This window comes from Protopterus annectens, chromosome 10.part0, assembly GCF_019279795.1.
Source record: "Protopterus annectens isolate FY-2018-M chromosome 10.part0, PAN1.0, whole genome shotgun sequence".
NCBI classification, from domain to species: domain Eukaryota; kingdom Metazoa; phylum Chordata; order Ceratodontiformes; family Protopteridae; genus Protopterus; species Protopterus annectens.
The window spans coordinates 59,219,101-59,238,848 of NC_056744.1; the positions used below are offsets into that span (position 1 = coordinate 59,219,101).

At 41.8% G+C, this 19,748-nt stretch overlaps 1 protein-coding gene across 1 annotated transcript in view; it reads right to left on the reverse strand.

The window, feature by feature from the left end:
• MYH10 (myosin heavy chain 10) overlaps positions 1-19,748 on the reverse strand; it is a 2,709,460-nt gene that overhangs the window by 879,518 nt on the left and 1,810,194 nt on the right. Inside the window, exon 24 of the mRNA XM_044086713.1 lies at positions 14,664-14,787. Within this exon, the coding sequence (XP_043942648.1) occupies positions 14,664-14,787 (124 nt within the window). The remainder of the gene's footprint in view (positions 1-14,663; positions 14,788-19,748) is intronic.

The following is a 19,748-nucleotide window of genomic DNA, read 5'->3' on the forward strand; positions in this document are numbered from 1 at the left end:
AAGCCACCACAAGCCAAAAATAGAGAGGGTAGATGGGACAGTTTCAACAGAGATCTAAGCAACAATTAACAGTACAAACTCCAAAACCAAAAAAATATACTCAGATCTGTATATTTGCAGATAGATTGGAAGGCAGTCTCTCAGAACACAGGTTCCAGCAATTAAGTATTGCACAAGTACTTGGTTAAGACATGGCATTGATCCTTGCACAGAAAGACTGAGTACTGCACTGTGAATATTAGAGTATTGCAATATGGATCTTAGGAGTACTGCACTATGGTTAATTTATGAATTTGCATGTATTACACTGAAAGAAGAGATATTTTACTGCATTGCTACTGCCCTAGATGACCTATAAATTACAGTCATGGTGAATATTCCACCAAGTATTACGTGAGACTGGCAACCAGGTTCTTGTACAAATTGAGACCGTTTCTACTGACCCAGTTGAACATCATGGAGTGTAGTGATTATTAAAGTTAATCAGCCTGATGACATTAGGAAAGAAGCTGTTCCTGAATCTTGTAGTTCTGCAACGTATGCTTTGGAAGTGCTTTCCAGATGATAAATGCAGGAACAGTCTGTAAGCAGGGTGAGTGCAGTCTAATTATTCCTCTGGACCTGATGAGACATGTGGATAAGTACAAGTTGTGGATAGGTGGTAAGGTGGTCCACACTCTGGAGGGATATGCGCTCAGAGATAGAGCAGGTTCCATACTGTACTACGAGGTTGTTTGTCAGGATGCTTTCTATTGTACCTATGTAGAAGGTAATGAGAACTGCCGATGGGAGATTCGCTGTCCTCAGCCTTCTTAAAAGGTGCAGCCTCTGGTGCACTTTCTTGACTATGGCATTTGTATTTGTGTTCCAAGACAAGTCCTCGTCGATGTCATCCCAGAAACATCGTGCTTCTCACTCTTTCAACTGTTTCCCCATTGATGGTGAGGGGAGAATGTTCCTTGGGATTTTTCCTGTAGTCTACAATTATCTCTTTTGTCTTGTTCACATTAGTGCCAAGTTATTTTCACACCATGTAATGAGTTGTTCCACTTCATCTCTGTATGCTGTTTCGTCATTACTGATGAGGCCCACCACTGTTCCGCCATCAGCAAACTTGATGATGTGATTTGTATTGTACCTGGCTGTACAACCATGTGTTAACAGGGTGAACAGCAAGGGACTTAGTACACATCCTTGTGGAACTCCAGTGTTAAGAGTGATGCTATCTGACGAGTTATTTCCTATGCACACTTTCTGAGGTCTGTCTGTAAGAAAGTCAAGAATTCAGTTACAAAGTGGAGTGTTGACGCCCAGTTGGAGTAGCTTCATTACCAGATAAAGTGGGATGACTGAATCATATATATATATATATATATATATATATATATATATATATATATATATATATATACACACACACACACACACACACATATATACATGCAGCTATATGACTGAAGATCTATAGAGCACATCCAATCGTCTTTGCTTAGGAAGGAGGAGTATAGACTGTACCGTGACCATCTGAAATTTCTCTTGTTGGGACGAATTTGTTTAGGATGCTCTAGCTGCCCCTTTGGTCGAATGCGAAATCAACCTCACAGACGAATCAGAGACGGATTTCCAGGTAGCAAGCTGTGAGGCAACTTTGTCCTATACCTCAGACACTGCTCCTACCAGGGTCTCAAGATTTCGGTAATCAAGTCTCTCTGGAGTCAAGTAAAACGTGCCAGGTAATTCACAGACAGGATGGCAAAGGTCGCTGAAGAATACACCTGCTTCCCCAGTCTATCACCTGAGACTCCGTTAGGGGAATGGACAGTACAGCTCTCCTTGGCGAGCTCCTATTGTGTCTGCTGCCACAACCATAGCATCTACTGCAAGGACCAGTGAGCATCATCCTGAGGGGGTGACAGAATTTTGTCTGGCCTCTGAGGGATAGGTTCAGTGGTATCAGGACTATTCCATGCATGCTGCACAATGAGCTATATGAGTTCATCCGCATGCGTGGTTACCCAGGAGGTAGTGGGTCAGGCTTGGAAAGCCTGTAAGAATACAGACTCCTCGGGGGAAGGGGTGGTGGACTTCCAATCACCTCGCTGCTTAAGGATCTCCCCAAAGGAGACATCATCGGAGGTGATCATGGGGACCCTTCCCCTTCATCATAGTCCGTATCTTCAGTCAAGGATTCCTCTGGGGAATCCACGTGCTTCCTCTTGCAAGGAACCTTCTCGATGGGAGTATCCAAGGAGGATGCTGCAGAGGGGGAACCTTGCTAAAGGGTGTCTTGAAGTTCCCGAACCTAGTGTCCATGAGTAGTGGGCTGTGTCAACTGCGGTTCAGAGGACTGGGGGTGATAGGTCTCTGATGCAGAGGGAACCAACTGAGAGGCAGCAGAGGTCAGAGCTCTCTCTACCTGGAAACCGGGTCCTCCCAAACAGGGGTGGGAGCCTGGAACTAAGAGAGAGAACTTCGTGACTGTGGTCACACCCCGCTCCGAAAAACCTGCCACCAGGGAGGGAGCCACGGGAAGAAACGGCTCTGCCAGGGCAACCAGAACTGACGCAGGCATGCAGAAAGGAGATGCTGTACCAGCGAAGCTGGTGCCGACAGACCAGTCTCGGTCCAGAGGATGGCCTGGCCCAGAAGGACCAAAGGGTAGGCTCCAGTATGGTGGTAAGATCTACCACTGGTACTGAAGAGGCTGGAACCGGGGTTGGCGTCGGTGACAGGTGCTCCGAAACCAGGAAGGAAGGTGAAGGAGGAAAATATTGTGGAGTCTTTGGATGAAATCCCTTGGCTTAGAGTGGGAAGGAGGGTTTAGATGGAATAGAAAAGTCCTCTTGGCCACCAAGAATTGATCCACTAGCCTCACTACATCCAGTTCTGAAAGACTCAGAGGATCATGTAGACATCCCCGAGGGCGAAGTGGGGGAGTCTAAGAAAGGGGTATACTGCTGGCAAATGGATCCATCGAGGTGGAATATCTGGTCTGGGAGATTATTTTACCTTTCGGCACAGAGGTTGAAGGACCAGTATGAAGTACAGGGATGGGGGAAGTGACCAGTTCTAGGATGTCTATTGTTGGTGCCGAAAAGGTGAGTCAGTGCTGAAATTGTGGTAATAGCTGGTGATGTTGTCGGCGTAGCCATAGGAGCCGAAGAAGTAGTTGGCACCAAAGCTGGTTGCAGACTCGGAACTGAGACCGGTGCCAAGGTGGAAGGTTTAGGCCTCAGAGCCGAAGATGGTGCCAATTTATGGACTTTGTCTTGGTTCCTGTTGCTTGGCCTCAGAATCATGAGGAGAGGCGGGTAATGACTTGCTCCTCTTTTTGTGTTCTCTTTCAGGTGGTGAACCCTCCAACATGGAAATAGCCTCTGCGAAAGGTGAGGTGATTTTAATAGTCCTTTAAGCATTAATTTATTCTTGCATTCCGCAAGTGTACAGGAGCTGAAACCTTTACAGATGTCACAAGGGGGTTTCACCGAAATGTGAGGGACCCTTAAACAATACACTCAAGAATCGTGATTATCCACATTGGGGATATTTCTCCTACACTGAACACAGTGCTTGAAGTCCGTGGCACCCTTCTTATCAGACATGTCTAGTCAACACAGTGAAGAAATTAGGAGACAGAAAATAATCAGAGTAAAGTTTTTTTTTTTTTTTTAAGGAAAGTTAGAATACCAACTATGGTAAGAAAAACACCCAGAAGGTACAGAGAAAGGCCTGTACCAGCGATGGCACAATAGAGTACCAACTTTGGTAGAAAGGAAAAGGGAAAGGGACAGAGACAGCAATTACAAAACAGAACACATGATATATATATAGATATATATATATATATCTAGAAATATATATGTATACATACATACACACACACATATATATATATATATATATATATATATATATATATATATATATATATATATATACATACATACATACACACACACACTGGTCCCCCTCACAAGAACATTTGACAAAAAATTCAATGATTTAGCTGACAGCCTGGTCTGACATGTCTTGTTTCGTATGTGGCAAACGAGATCTGAGGTAATATGGAGAGAGGCACTATGGGTAAAGACTTCACTCAAGAGTTTTTTGCCTGGTGGTGCAAGTTTGGTATAACAGCCAACTCTGTTCCAAGGACGGAACTGGCACCCATCAGTAAGGAATGAATGAAGATTAACATCAAGTAAATGCTTAACCAACTGCAGGGCCTTTCCCCTTTCTTTCAGTCTTTTGGACACTAACACGTGCTCCAAAACAGGAGGCCATTGTCTAAGCAAGCATTAAGGAGCTCCATTTTCACATGACCTAGACGGGTCTGTCGGTGCCCTCAGTCATGCAGGTCTTTGAATCGTTGACCTTGTTCGGTGCACCATGCAGGTCTGCGGCTATGTGCATCAATAGGTGCACTTTATGAAGTGCTCAGCCACCTGGGAAAAGAAACTGCACAGTCAAGTATTTCCTGCTTCAAATCCTTACTAAGGATCCCTTCTGCCTTATTCCCAGCTTGACCAAGGGAGGATCCCTGGAATTTAAACTTGTGTGTCTGGCAGTTCAGGGCCCTGAAGGCCAGGGTAGCAGATGTGTGAAATGTTTTTCTGCCACAACAGCTGAGAATACTACACAAACTGTTGCTGACAACGGAGAACCATAATGGATCCATAGAATTTTCCTTGTTGGAATCCAGAGACTCTACTGCTTGATCAAAAAAGGGTTCTTTTAAATGAACTTCTGGGAATCCTGAACCCTAAAGAACATGTCAGGCTTCCTTGGAGCAGGGGGAAAGGAGGCCAACTCCAATAAGGTGGCTATAGAACAATCTTACAGGACATCTGTGATTAAAGGAACAGTAAATGGTTTTGGCTCTGGTAGGCCCATTAATAACCTATATCTAAAGCTGGACCTAAAGTACTACTTGACATCCCACTGGGATTCTTCCTCCATTCTACAGAGTTTGTCTCCAATTGAGAGAAATTGTGAGGAAGCAGAGCATTAAGCAGTCTCTATGTCTGAGTATAAAAGGGGAGGAGGGTACACATCTGATCCACACAAGCCAGGTTATACACCGCTGGATTTGCAGTATCTCAATCCTCCAAGTAGGATCAAGGTCTCTTTTCTTACAAGGAACCTCCTGACATCTCTGGGATTGCCACAGCTGACTGGCTGGATTTAGAAACACTTACAAAATCCTGCACCAGCTAGAATTAGGCCTTGAATATGGAGTGGATATTGGGACAGATTGAAGATCCACCTGGCATACACCAAGGCATGTCAACAGATGCTGGAGACTTCTATGTTTTAACTCTTTGTGTGTGTCCTGACCTACAAGCCTCAGTATTAGTGCAGATGCCAAGGACCTCCACATATTCTTCGGAAACCCCGCCTCAGACCAACAGTAAATGGACACTAGTCTCCACCTTCACCAAACAAAAAAGTCTTGTACGAAGGTATCCTCAAAGAAGTCGACAAAGTTAACCAGCTTTGCAGTGATTTCTTTCTGGGAGGACATGCTTAAAAGCTGATGGCATGGCAGCCTTCCACAGTGGTACTGCCAATGGCCCAGACCAAAACAGACACCAAGAATAGGGATTACAACTGTGCCTCATTGATCCTCATGTCACCTAAACTAAGGAAACACAGCCACTCAAGCTGTTTCCAGTATTCTAGTTTTTCTCCTCTGGACTTTTTTGGAATGCGCCTGCTTATGGGAAAGGTTCTGAGAGGTCATGGTCAACCATCATGACAGCACAAAAAGTGCAGTTGTGTAAAATCTTACCACAACGGTAGATGTCCCCCCTCTTCACCTTTGGAGTATTCATTACAGTAGGGATGTCCTGCCAAAGGGTGGCCTGATGTACGGCCAGTATACCAAAGTCTTCAGGTTGCTTTAAGGTATGACGTATGTCACATGTACGCTCCTTGTGTAGCATAGGGCATAAAGGCGACGTCTGTACATATCCTCAGAACTGAAGCCCTAGTAGGAATGCCAATCCAAGGAAAAGAAAAGGAAATCAGTAAATCCAGAAGAGAAATGGACCAGGGGGTAGAGGGAGGGAGTGAATACTGCAACAGTGAAGAGGACATCTACTGTCCTTCCATTTCACTGTTGCAGTATTCATTACTTTTGGGAGAGTGCCAAAGCTCAGGAAGAAACTTAGGAGGAAGAACAACCAGCAGAGCCCTTTAGGAAGCCATGAAGGATGGCCCTAACAAAACCAGCTCTGACTCTGGAAATTCCATCCAACATGTACTGCTTGGTAAATGTATGCACAGATGTCCAGGTTGCTGCCTCAAGAATAGAGTTAGTACCCAAACTCTTGAAAATAGCACCATAAGAAGCCACATCCCTAGTAGAATGAGCCTTAATAGAATAAGGAAGGCTCAGTGGTTTGTGTTGTCACCTCATAACAAGCGGTTCTCCGGTTCGATTCTCGGCTGGGGTGCCTTCTGTGTGGAGTCTGCATGTCCTCCCTGCATTTGTATGGGTTTCCTCTGGATGCCTCGGTTCCCTCCTACATTACAAAGACATGCGACAGGAGCATTTCTCCTTGGGCCACTGCTGAAAAGTGGCTTGTTCCAAGTCAGACTTGACCAGTAAACAAATGTCAAATACATAAAAATAAATAGTTTGCTTGAATACAGCTAATCCCAAGGACCTTGGATGAAAGGAAACAAAGAACTGATCAGATTTCTTAATAGCCCCAGTCTTATCCAAATAAAATCAGAGTTGTTTATGCACATCCAGTATGTGCAACACCTTCTCACTGGCAGATTGGAGAGAAGGGAAAAAGTGGTCATATGAACACATACTGATTAAGGGAAAACTCATTCACCAACTTTGGCATAAAAGTAAAATTAGTACACAAGAACACCCTGTCCTTATGAAACACCAAAAAAGGAAGACAAGCCATATGGGCTTGAAGCTCATACACCTGTCTGGCAGAAGTAAGGACTAATAAAAGAACAGTCTTCTAAAAACAATACTGCAAAGAAGCTGAAGCTGCAGGCTCAAAGGAGCCGGAGTCAATTTCTTCCAAACAAAATTAAGACCTCAGGGAGGAGGAACAGGCTTCCTGGGAGGCCTAATATGAAGGATACCTTTCAAGAATAGTTTAGCCTCAAATCGAGGAAATAAAGGCAGACAAGCAGAGATAGCTAACAAATGAGCCTTGACAAAAGAATAAGCCAACCCAGCAATGAGCAATTCACACAGATAAGAGAGAAGCAAAGGAATATCCACAAAAAGTAGATCCAGGTTTCGAGTAAAGACACCAAATAGAAAACCTCTTCCATTTGGATAAGATTTTTTGGTATTGGGTTTCCTGGCCTCCTGCAGGACCCTAAGCACGAAAAAAGATGTCTATGTGGAATTAAAATCCTATCACCCATGATGTCAGTTGAAGAGTAGACAGATGAGGATGGATGAGAGATCCTTTGTCCTGTGTCAGTAAGTCCACCCTGTGAGGTAACTTGTGATGACTGTCCTTGGCTAAATGCAAAAAAAGGGAACCAATGCTGTTTCAGCCAAAAAGGAGACACCAACAAGATCTTGGGAGCGAGCATCCTGCTGAACTTTGAACAGGGCTTTTGGAATGAGGGGAAGGGGAGGGTAAGCATAAAGAAACATCCCCTTCCAGGAAAAGGGAGGGAATCCACCTCCCACAGCAGAGGACCTGGGATTCTGGCACAAAATAGAGGAAGTTGTCTGATCAAAGGGGAGGATAATAGATCTATTTGAGGAGTAACCCAAACCTGCAAAGCACCCATTCGTGGGACTGAGTTAAGGACATGCTCAGAGCCATCTGCCACAACATTTTGACCTAAGGGAATGTAAACTGCCTGAAGTTATTTGATACAGCAAGATCCCACACCAGGAGTGCCAACCGGCAAAGAAGATAAAATCTTGTCCCCCCATTTGCTTATATACCACATCACTGTGGTATTGTCTGTAAATACCTTGAGGTGTCCTGGGAAGAAAAGAGGATGAAAAGCCTGAAGTACCAGCAGAAAAGCTCATCTTTTTGATATTGATGTGTTCTTTCTGTTGAAGAGGTGACCACACCCCCTGCACCTTTAGGTAGCTAAAAGCTGCTCCCCATTCCATGTCTGAAGCATCTGAGAACAACTTCTGAGAAGGAAGAGGAGGATGAAAAGAGAGCCCTGGATTTAGAGACAACTGCTGGATCCACCAGTGAAGTTCCTTCTTGAGACAAGGCAGAAGAGAAACTACAAATTCCAGGGGATGCGCATGCTGAATTGAAACTAACTTCAGAAACCACTAAAAATTCTCATGTGGAGGTTTGGTCAGAGGAAGCACATGAATGGTGGATGCCATGAAGCCCAGAGCTCTCAGAAATTCCCTAGCTGTAATAGATGCCAGAGGAAAAAAAGAATCTGAAAGAAGGAAATGACTGTCAAGGCCTTGGGAGGATGGCAGGGATGCCAGCATAGGCATAGTCTGGATTCTGCACCACAGAAAAACATGGTCCTGAAGAGGAGTCAGAAAAGACTTTTTGAAGTGTACTGTGAACCCTAGGCTTTACAGAAGGGAAATGCCAAAATGAAGATTTTGCAACATGATCTCTGGAGAGGAAGCCTGGAACAGGAGGTCTTAAAGGAAATACTTGGATACCCTGAATCCAGCAAAAACCAATCACAGGAGCAAGACATTTGGTGAATATGCTGGGGCAGTAGAAAGGGCAAAGCAGAGAACTTAAAATGCAAGGAAGCAACAGAGAAATGTCCTGAAAAGGGGATGGATCAGAATATGGAGATAATTATCCTTGAGATTCAGAGACACCATAAAAGCTTGAGGAAGCAAGAGAGGGAACAAAGTCTGAAGGGACAACATTTGAAAGGAGGGCGCCTACAGAAAAGTAATTAGATGACAGCTGTCTAGAATTAGTCTCCATGTACCCTCTGAAACATCCTGGAGTAAAAAAATCCTCCCCCCTTAGGGAGGCAGGCACCTTTTGAATAGTACCCTGAATCAGAAAGTCCCAAAGCACCTCTGGAAAGGAAGAGAGTTGTTCCACAGAAAGCTGAGGCATGCTCATAAAAGGGGGAAGAGATTTCCAAACCATGAAATAACCCTGGAAATTAATGGACAGGACTCAGGAATCCTGAATAATCTGCAGCCAATCTGTAGCCAAGCAGGAGAGAGAGAGAGAGAGAGAGACAGTGAGGGAAAAGAAAAAGGAAAGTGGCTGGAAAGAATAGGATAGTCAGACAGCACCTGGTTTATCTGGAAAAGGAGACTTCTGAGGAGTAGCCTTAGCAGGATGGGCCAGCTTGCCACCCATTTTTTACCCTCAAAAGGAGGGCAGGATTGCCTGCAAACAAAGGTTAGCTTATTGGGGTAGTTTCTCTGAAATTTAGGCACAGGAGAAACAAACATATGTTTAAGTTCCTGTAAAGCAGTGTCCTTCTCCTGAAGGGACTTAAACGTGTGAGCAGTCAGCTTTGCCAAACAAGTGTTCATCATGAGGGGAATCCACCACCTTAGCTTTAATATCATCAGGCAAAGGTTGAAGCCGAAGTTAAGAATACCTCATCATCACTGACCCAAAAGCAGCAGCCCTAGAGGAAGCATCTGCTGCATCATAACTACACCTGACAGAATGATGAGCCACCTGGGAGGAAGTCTGTAACTGGAAAAGAGCAGAAGTTCTGCCCTCAGAATCTGGAAGATCAGAAATAACCAGACAAGTGTGGGACAAGACAGCCAACAAATACCTAGACATATGGGTTTGATAAATAACAGCCCTACAAGACAAAAGTAGCAGAGGTGTAAACCTTCTTGCCTAGCATTCCCATGGTCCTGCTATCTTTATCAGAGGGCATTAACTTGGGAGAAGGAAGCAATTGAGATAGCTTGTCAGACTACAGGCACCACTGAGGGGACAGCAGAAGGACCTGTATACAAAGATTTGCAGTCCTCAGGCACCCGATAGAATTTATCAGATTTCTTGAGAGTAGGGGGCTGAGAGTCTGGAGCTGCAGAAGCATTGGGAAAAAGCATCCAATAAGGCAGCCAAAAACAGGTGGAACAGCAGAAGGTTGAATAGAATCTATCTGCAGCAACTCATAGTATTTTTAAGTACCTCAGAGACTGCAGGACAATCCCTATTTAAAGAACTCCATCATCCTGGAGATCAAGTCCCCAAAATAAATATCTTCAAAGGGACTATCAGGACTGGTAGATTCCTCTTCCTCTGATCCATAGACCAAAGGAGAAGGAATCTGAGAAGAGTAAGCAAGGTACTCCTCATCAAAATCCCACTCCTCCTCAGAGGAATCCCTTCCCTTGGGTCTTTTTAGGGGAGTACAGGAACAAGGAGGGGCTGGAACAGAAACTCCCTGAGGAGGTTTCAATGCCATCAAAGCACTAAACAAACCCTGGGTGAATGCCTGCCATTCACTCTGTGGTTCCTTAGGAGAACGAGCAATATGTTTAGTCTTGGCTTTTCTTCAATGGGACGTCTGCCTTATACAATTTGGCTCTGACCCAGGAGGGCATTCAATGCTGGTAGTTAGGATGACTTCTCTGACTAATATCTGAAAACACCCCAGGCCCCTCGGAAATAATTAGCCATGGCTCCCCCTGAGCGTCCAAAATGGATGTCTGCAAAGCCTCCTCGGCTTTGCGTAAAGTTGGATCCCTGCTGGCCTCCAACCGGATCACAGCAGAGGAATCCAATGACAAAGCCAGGTGAACCTCCGGGCATTCACTCACCTTGGGAGTGACATCTGGTGGAGGCTGAACAGCAGAAGATTCTGGCCTAGGCTTCTTGGCGTTCTTCACTGATGGTTGTCCCTCAGAGATTAAGATGCTGATTTTTAAGATAAAGCTCCAAAGAAGATACTAGTCTGAAGGGTTTTGGGTACAAAAAGCCTGACAGATGGAACAGGACGTTTGTTGTTGAGAAGTACATAACCAAAAAAGACATTGGTCATGGCAGTCTTTATGGAATCTGTCTCCCACACTGGCATTTACCCTTTTTGGATGGCATGAAACCCCACAAGCAACAATAAAAAGGATAAGTAAAAAAAGAACCCCGACAGGCCACTTATCTGTAATGGATTGGTGAACCAGCAACAGAATGGGCATGAAGACTGATCAAGTGATGGCATTCAGACTGGCGGCAAAGAAGTTCTGAGGATGATACATATGTACGCTACCTTTATGCCCTATACAAGGAGAATGTGTGTGGCATAAGACATACCTTAAAGCAATCTAAAGGCATGTGTATACTGGTTAGACGTTGGGCCACCCTTGGCAGGGGATCCCTAATGTAATGAATGCTGCAACAGTGAAATGGAAGGACATCTACATCCATAATTTCTTTTAAGGGTTTTAGTTCTGGAGAGACTTGGTTCTTCAGCAGACTGTCCATGCAGTAAACCTCGTACAGCGAGGACAATCTTCCATGTCATGCTACGGCTCAAAGCAACAAAAGACATGCTAAAAAGTGCTTGTGTGGGATTTGCTTGCCACACTCAATACAGATATTCTCTTTATAAAAAACTTCACTATCACTACCATTATAAGGTGTTCACAAAAAAAAACTGTGAAAAATCTACAAGATAATAAAGGATTCCCTTATGCAGAATGTATCCAAAACTCCTGGAAGCAGGCTGACATGAGCTGGACTGACAATGCTGTGCTCACCATGGAAACACAATGGGACTGTGGCAAGAAAGATACAAAAATGACATAATAGGATGCTCTCTTAAGCCACCAACATTCTGATGTCCAAGTGGAAGGAAGCTTTCCTATGCCAAGAAGAGGAAGTAAAACACTGGAATGGTGACCAGCATGTCTGGCTTCTGAATGCGTAAATCCTCAAAATGGCAACTATAAATGATTATTATGAAGATAGACATCATCCAAGAGATAAACTTAAAAATCACTTACCCACCTAATTTAATGAGAGATTAAGAAAGTCTGACAAACTTGAAGATCAAGTCCCAAGGAGGAAGTGCCTTAAAATATGGGTAGAGAAAGGGACCCATTTAAGAACCTACTTTTACAGCCCACAATGACAGCATTTCTGCTTTCCTCAAGCCAACAATAAGAAGTAAGGCTAGTACATGCATCCTAGCAATGGAATCCTGATGCTGTTTCCCATCTAATTTAACATCCCACAAGCAGACAACATGGAGCAATCATTAACTCTACCTAGCCCATCACTGTTTCCCATTTGATGTCAAAAGCTTAAGTGGTCTTCGTCATTTCTTCTTTGCCTTGCATTAGGCAACCTAATACAAACAACTTCACACATTCCTAATCTATTAGGAAAAATGTGCCAGCATTTCATTTAAATGTCCTTAAGTTTCATACAAGTTGTGATGACCCCACTTAAACCCAGGGCAGTAACTAAGGAGCCTCAATCCTCACCACGGTCTCCGTTAAGGGAGCATCACTGAAAGCAGGGATAGAAGCACACAATTTCCCCCATGAGTACACCAGAAACAGAATCCAAACCTAGGACTGGACTACATGCTTCACTCCAGGTCCTCAAATGAGTCTTCAGACTAACCACTGCAGAAGCACTGTGTCCCAGCTCTAGGTATCTGACAGACACACTTAAATATTTGACATTCACACATACAAAAACTCTTGGGAAAGACTGGCACAAATTTACCCATGTCCTCTTTCCCAAATTACAAGGTAATGGCTGCCACCAGTCAAATACCACTATGCCCTTCTAAAGATGTGTTCAATTATATTGAGTAAACAAATACTGATATAAATGGTAGCATGTAATCCAAGCAGTAAGGCTTTTTGGAGTGGCCCTGGTGTTATCACAATAAGCATAAACACTTTCAGGTTACTAAATGTACTTTCTAAATAACCATCCACAACAGAAGGTAGTAAAATATTTAATAATAAATTATTTAAAGCTTGTATACACTGAATAACCAATTCTAATAAACCACACAGTTTCACACACATGAATTATGAAAATAACACTGTATGATAGATGTCACACTGATTGTAGAAAAACTAACTATAATTCACTATCTAAAGGTTAATTGTCCATGTCTAATCTAATTAACTCAGCAAGGCAAGACAAGATGATACACTTATCTTGCCAGGCAAGATAAGAATTTATGTCCACTATTCAGGTTGTTGTCTGGTCCTCAATCAATGACTGGAATAACAACTCCTACCATTATTGCTGAACAGCTCTGGAAAACAAAACTCGGAATCTACTTTTGCAGATTTTTTTTTAAAAGTCACAGAAAGCTGTTATGAAAATTCTACTCTCTATCAGACTTTAAAAAGTAAACACAACAGCTGCTGTGGAGATTCTATTCCTTTCAGCTATGGCACATGATGACAATCACATCTAAGTCAGCTGACTGGCATAACCTATATTCAGAATTCATTAAAAAAAAAAAACATGTACATTTAGTCAGCCAGAAGAACACTGTTTGATTCAAACATCTTGCATAAATCAAAGTAATAAAAAAAACTTATTTACAAAATTACAGCTAGTTGTGTTGGCATATATAACAGGGTAATTTACAATTATTCAGAAGTATTTACAAGTGTTTACAAAACTTCAGCCAATCATGCTAGCACAGACATCTAATATCCTCACACAAGTCTTCTGCCACCAGTTTCCCAAACTGACCCTTGTCTGATGAAGCACATGAAAATAAGCTACATTTCTATAACTAGTTTACGCTTGACAGCAAAATAACTTTTGTTGTGACCCTCTACAATCGCCAAGTAATAGAATGATTGGTTTCCAGTAGACGTTTCTGTAACCATTTTAACTCCACTTTTTAAGCTGATCTCCAGAAATGGGCAAAGATTCCTCAGTTGCAAAGTTCACCAGTGAATTACACGGCAGTATTTACCATTAACCCCAACCCTTCTTTTAGATTTTATCTTCCTCTGCTGTTCACCTCCACAATATATGCAAGTCAGCACATGGCTCCCTTTTCTTATTCCATTTCTTCTAACCTCTTCACCTATCTCACGCAAGCACACTGCCGCAGACTTCCTACATCCCAGGTAAACAGATTTACACTTATTCACGAATATGTATAAGGAAACCATATCAAGATGTCAAAGCCTTCCTCGGATTCATTTTGAACTCTTCTTATTCATGCTGCTTCTCCTGAAATGCCTTCATAGCTGCAGTTATCACCATTATCCGCTAACACATCTTCCCATCCAGTTCCACAAACAATGTCAATACAACATGGATTGAGCCAAGCATGCCTCATCAATGGCTCTCTGATATCTGTAGTTAATAAAGGACACCACAATGTTCACTACACCTTCACTTAAGCTAATACAATCCAATCACACTTTTTTCTACTTAACTTTCCTATCAGAGTCTACTGTAAGGCTACTCATTTTGCTCAGCAACTTTGGAACAGCATCACAGGCATTGTTTATATTCTGGCAGGTTGTAGCCAAATTAAAATATTTCATCCCACCACTACAGAATTGAGGCATGAAAGCAAACTCCATGTGCTACATCAGCAAAACTACATAACACAACGCAGATTACCTGAATGACTAATCTTCCACATCAGAGAGAAAAATCAAAAAAGTTACATCTTGAAATTTAAGAATGAAATGAACTGAAATTCTAGTATGTGAAAAGGCAGACCATTTCACCTACCTTCCAAATCTGTGATCATCATTTCCTGCTTATTCTTCAGTTTTGCCAAATTCTTGGCTTTCTCCTCCTCCTCAGCCAGCTGAGAAGTAAACTCTGCAATCCTGTCTTCAGTTAGCTTTTTCTCCTATTATAAATTAACAAATGATTATTTATGTATGTATTCATTTACTTACTAAATAATCCATTTATTTACTTATGTATTCATTTACTTACTCAATCCATTTATCAAGTATGATATTTTGTATTTACCACTCATCTCCAAGCCTTATTATACCCATGGCTTGGATTTAGTTTAAATAACGGGCTGCATTTATCAGAGTTTACCCTGCATGCAGGAGAGGGACATGCATGTTAATCTGCATATCAGTCAAATATTAAAACTTGGCAGTGCCAGTTATGCAGTGGAATAAAGTCCTACTTTGGCCCAGGTAACTCAAGACCAAATAACAGCTCAGGCACTTAACTGAGCTAGGAAGGGAAAACAGGCATTTCAGTCCTAGAAGAGAGGGTTGTCTAGGGCATCCAATGCTACAGTCCCCTAGCCATCCTACCACCTAGGGGAGGGGTTAGGACGAAATACACCCTCACTGCCAGGATGCTGATAAAAGCACACATCACTCCTGGGAATGCCCATATAATGCCCTTTTCTTCCCATCTTTTGCTTTTCATATGTAATCCCCAGGATAAAAATGAAAAAAATGCCAGCACCAGAAGGGACTGATACTAATAGCTTTATTAAGCTGAATACTAGACCGGTTTCAGCACATGGCTTTCATCAGTAGATTAATACACTTTGAAGAAAAAGCCCCACCATAAATACCTCAACAATGATGACATCATTTCCTGTCATAAGAAATATATATGGTTAATACATAAATACAGCTGTAGCTATTTTTCAACAGGCAGTCATCAAAGATTTACATTGGGATCAGAGAATACCATCAAACATAACTTATCGAGAGCCGAACAACTAGCCTTAACACACCTTAGAAATAATACTAATATAGTCATTCTTTCTGCTGATAAGGGTGGTGCGGTTGTAGTCATGGATTCCGATTATTATTGGGAGGAGGGAAATAGACAGCTGTCTAACCCTCATCACTACATGAACATGACCACCGACCCTACACCCAATTTCAAAAGGGAAATAGATGACTTTTTACAGGAGGCTGTGGAGGCTGGCATAATTTCTGATAAGATCAAATTACACCTGATGGTTAAAGATCCTGCAAAACAGTATCTATATTTGCTACCCAAAATCCACAAATCTCTCCATCATCCGCCAGATAGACCCATTGTATCTGGGATTGGCGCACTTACTGAACCCCTATCTGCTTTTCTAACTGAAAAACTCAAACCCCTTTTGGCACTTGTCACAGCTAGACTCCAAGACACCACAGAATTTTTGCAAATTGTTTCTGATTCACAATTAGAGCCACATTGGCTAATGTGCACTCTTGACGTTAAGTCTATATACCAGTATTCCACACTGGGCTGGATTAGCAGCATTGGATTTTTGGTTAAACAAAGCAAACATTTATGTCTGGATTCAATACATTATTGATTTGTATGGCTGAGCATATCCTCACCAAGAATGTTTTCTATTTCAAACAGGATTGTTATTGGCAAATACAGGGCACGGCAATGGGTGCTTCATTTGCACCTATTTATGCTGACCTGTACATGGGATATGTAGAGGAACATATCATTTATGATGAGTTACACAACATATACATACCTGAAATTGACATCTGGAGAAGGTACTTGGATGACTGTTGGCTGGTTTGGAAAGGTGGTACAGATTATTTACAGGAATTTGTGGAACATCTTAATGGAAATATATGGGGTGTGGAATTTACGGTTGATTACCATCTTAATGAAACACACTTTTTGGATGTCTTTTTACAGCGTCTACCTGATAACACCCTCAAAACTTCTGTATTTCGCAAATTTCCAGAATATAATACCTTGCTCCATGCCAACAGTCTACATCCCAAACATACTATTAATAATATCCCCAAATCCCAGTTTTTGCGGATAAAAAGGATATGTTCCTCTGAACAGGATCTGAAACAACATCATGATGATTTATCCAACAGGTTTCTTATTAGAGGTTATTCTGGACATACTATTCATTCTGCCATGCAATGGAGTAAAAACTACACCAGGGATACATTACTGGAATATAAAGAACATCATAGACAGACTAACTATGATACCTGTAGATTTGTCACAACCTATGGCAGAAATACCAAGCACCTTCTGGACATCATAGACAAACATTGGAATGTACTAAAGTCTCACTCTGTTTTAGAGGATTATTTGGGGGACAGATGTTCATTCTCTTACAGAAAGGGCAAAACATTAGCATCACATTTCTCCCATTACAAGAAAACAACTTCTAGGGATGACACTCTATCCCAGAGAACACTAACGGGTGAAAAATTGGTTGGAACTTACCCCTGTGGACACTGCAGTTTTTGCAGCTACATATTCAAAACCAAAACATTCACTAGTAAGAATACGGGACATCTATATAATATTGGTTGTTTTGGTAATTGTAGCTCAGATTGGATTGTCTATCTTGCAACATGCACCTGTCAAGCTTTTTATGTTGGGCAGACATCTAGACAATTCAGAATTAGAATATCTGAACACCTGGGGAATATCAGGAATGCCAGGATCACTAATGCCCTATATAGACACTCATTGAATCATCCCACTGCTAAATTTACTTTTACTATCATAGACAACATTACAGGTGATCGCGCTTTCAAAACTGGATGGCATGAAATTCTTAACAATAAAGAAAGAAAATGGATAGTGAAACTAGGAGGTTTGTTTTCCCCTGGACTCAATGATAAATTATAAATATTGTTTTTTTCAGGTTAAATGTTTATGCCCGATTTGTTTCATTTATTTCATTATTCCAAAAAAATATATTTTTTTCTCATACACATGCTATTTGAACTTTGTACAAATATATATATATATATGTGTATTTATGTATTAACCATATATATTTCTTATGACAGGAAATGATGTCATCACTGTTGAGATATTTATGGTGGGGCTTTTTCTTCAAAGTGTATTAATCTACTGATGAAAGCCATGTGCTGAAACCGGTCTAGTATTCAGCTTAATAAAGCTATTAGTATCAGTCCCTTCTGGTGCTGGCATTTTTTTCATTTTTGTTCGGACTAACTTGCTTGCCGTGCACCAGCTGTACTTGCTAGCTTTTTTCTTTGCCTAATCCCCAGGATAGTAGAACATATGGCCATTGCTGACAGGTGGATGGGGGGCTTTATGGTTAAGTAGTTGTGGCAGTGTGTTGGTATGGACAGATTCACAGAGTTATGAATCAGCAGGCTGGCTGATGGTGTCAAAGCTTTAGGTCCTGGAGCAAACATCTTCACAGACCAGCCTTACTGTCCACCCAGCCTACAGTAGTAGCATCAACACCCTCCTGTAGGGATACAGCAGAATAAAAAAAACTATGTGACAGTATATTGGCTCCTCACCTGGGCCTTTTCCACCCAGGTGCCTAGTGGCTTTCTTCTCTTAAAAATTACAAATGGTAACTGCAGACTCCAACAGGTAGGGACTCTCATGGAAATGTGAGTGTCCCAGCAAGAGTCACATGAGCTGGTCCACCAAGATTCACTGACCTGGGAGGGTGGATTATTAAAGGAGCTAGCAATGGAGGGGCATGAAGTCAAGGGTGACTGGCAAAAAAAAAAAAAAAAAAAAAAAAAAAAAAGACTCAAATATAGGCACACCTATGTCTTCTAGCTGTACCTCAGCAACCCAGCAAAATGTCGCATCATATTGCAACTAGCAGAGGAAGGCTGCCAAAACCTTCTGTTCTCCAAGACTGATTGACTGAGCCACCCTTAAAGTTTAGAGTCCAAATTTATTCCACTACTAGCATTTCATTTGGTCTTACAGGAATGAAGCTTTAGGATCACCATTTCTATATATTAGAAGGGCAGCAAAGAAAGTCGCTTACTTAAATGCTCACTGCCCACCTAGTCTATAGCATTAGTTTCAGCTCTGACCAATCTTGATAACGTGACTTGCTCATTTCCAAGCCAGAAGATTTCAATGTCCATTTCTATTTCTGTATGCACAAAATCACTGAAAGGACATCATATATGACCAAAATTATGCAGTAAATAAATGTGGTGATGAAATGCAAAACATCACAGCAATCATAATGCCACGGTCCCATTCAAAGAATACACAAACATAAGAAAAATGTGCTTCATCCAGTATCTAAAGCAATGCTAAATAGAACAAGAACAAATACACAGCTTGCACGCAGGTGGCCTCGTCGATGTTTATTATACATATACATATATTACACACATACTACAACTCAGTCCTCTGGGGATGACATTTTCAAAGGAGCAACACTTCAATGACTGGCCTGAATTTAACACACACACAGGACATGAACATTAGATGCAATACGTTAATATACTATTTTCCATCCTTAAATTTTAAATGGATAGAATCTTTTGCATACTGTAATGACCACACTCAACTCCACTGCTGAAAACCACAGTAGACTAACAGTAAGTCATTTGCTTCCCAGATCTTTTACAAAACCGCTAATATTTAATTTTCCCTAAAGTCTAGACTTTTCAAATATAACTTTTAGGAACTCAGGAAAATAAAACACGAATTTTTCTTGTGATAGTTGAGGCTTTCTTTCCGTTAATTGCAATGTTAAGTTATGCACAACTTAAGCATTTAACAGGTATAACACTTGTATGTAAAAGTTAAACAGGTTCAGCATTTAAAACAAAGTAATACCCTATTTAGCTTAAGATACTCCAAACAAATATTCAAACAGATTGTTCTATGGCACAGAAAGATACAACTCTGACTGCAACCCAGCCCAATTTGGATCGACTAATTACTCAGCTCATAACACCAGCGAACCTTGCAATCGCTGATGGCTCCTGTTCCTCAGGGACCCCAACCCCAAGTTATCTTACCTTCATATTTTGTAAGATGTCTGTCAAACCAACAAAAGCTACTACAGTAACAGTGTATAGTTTATTACCACCCTCCTGGTTT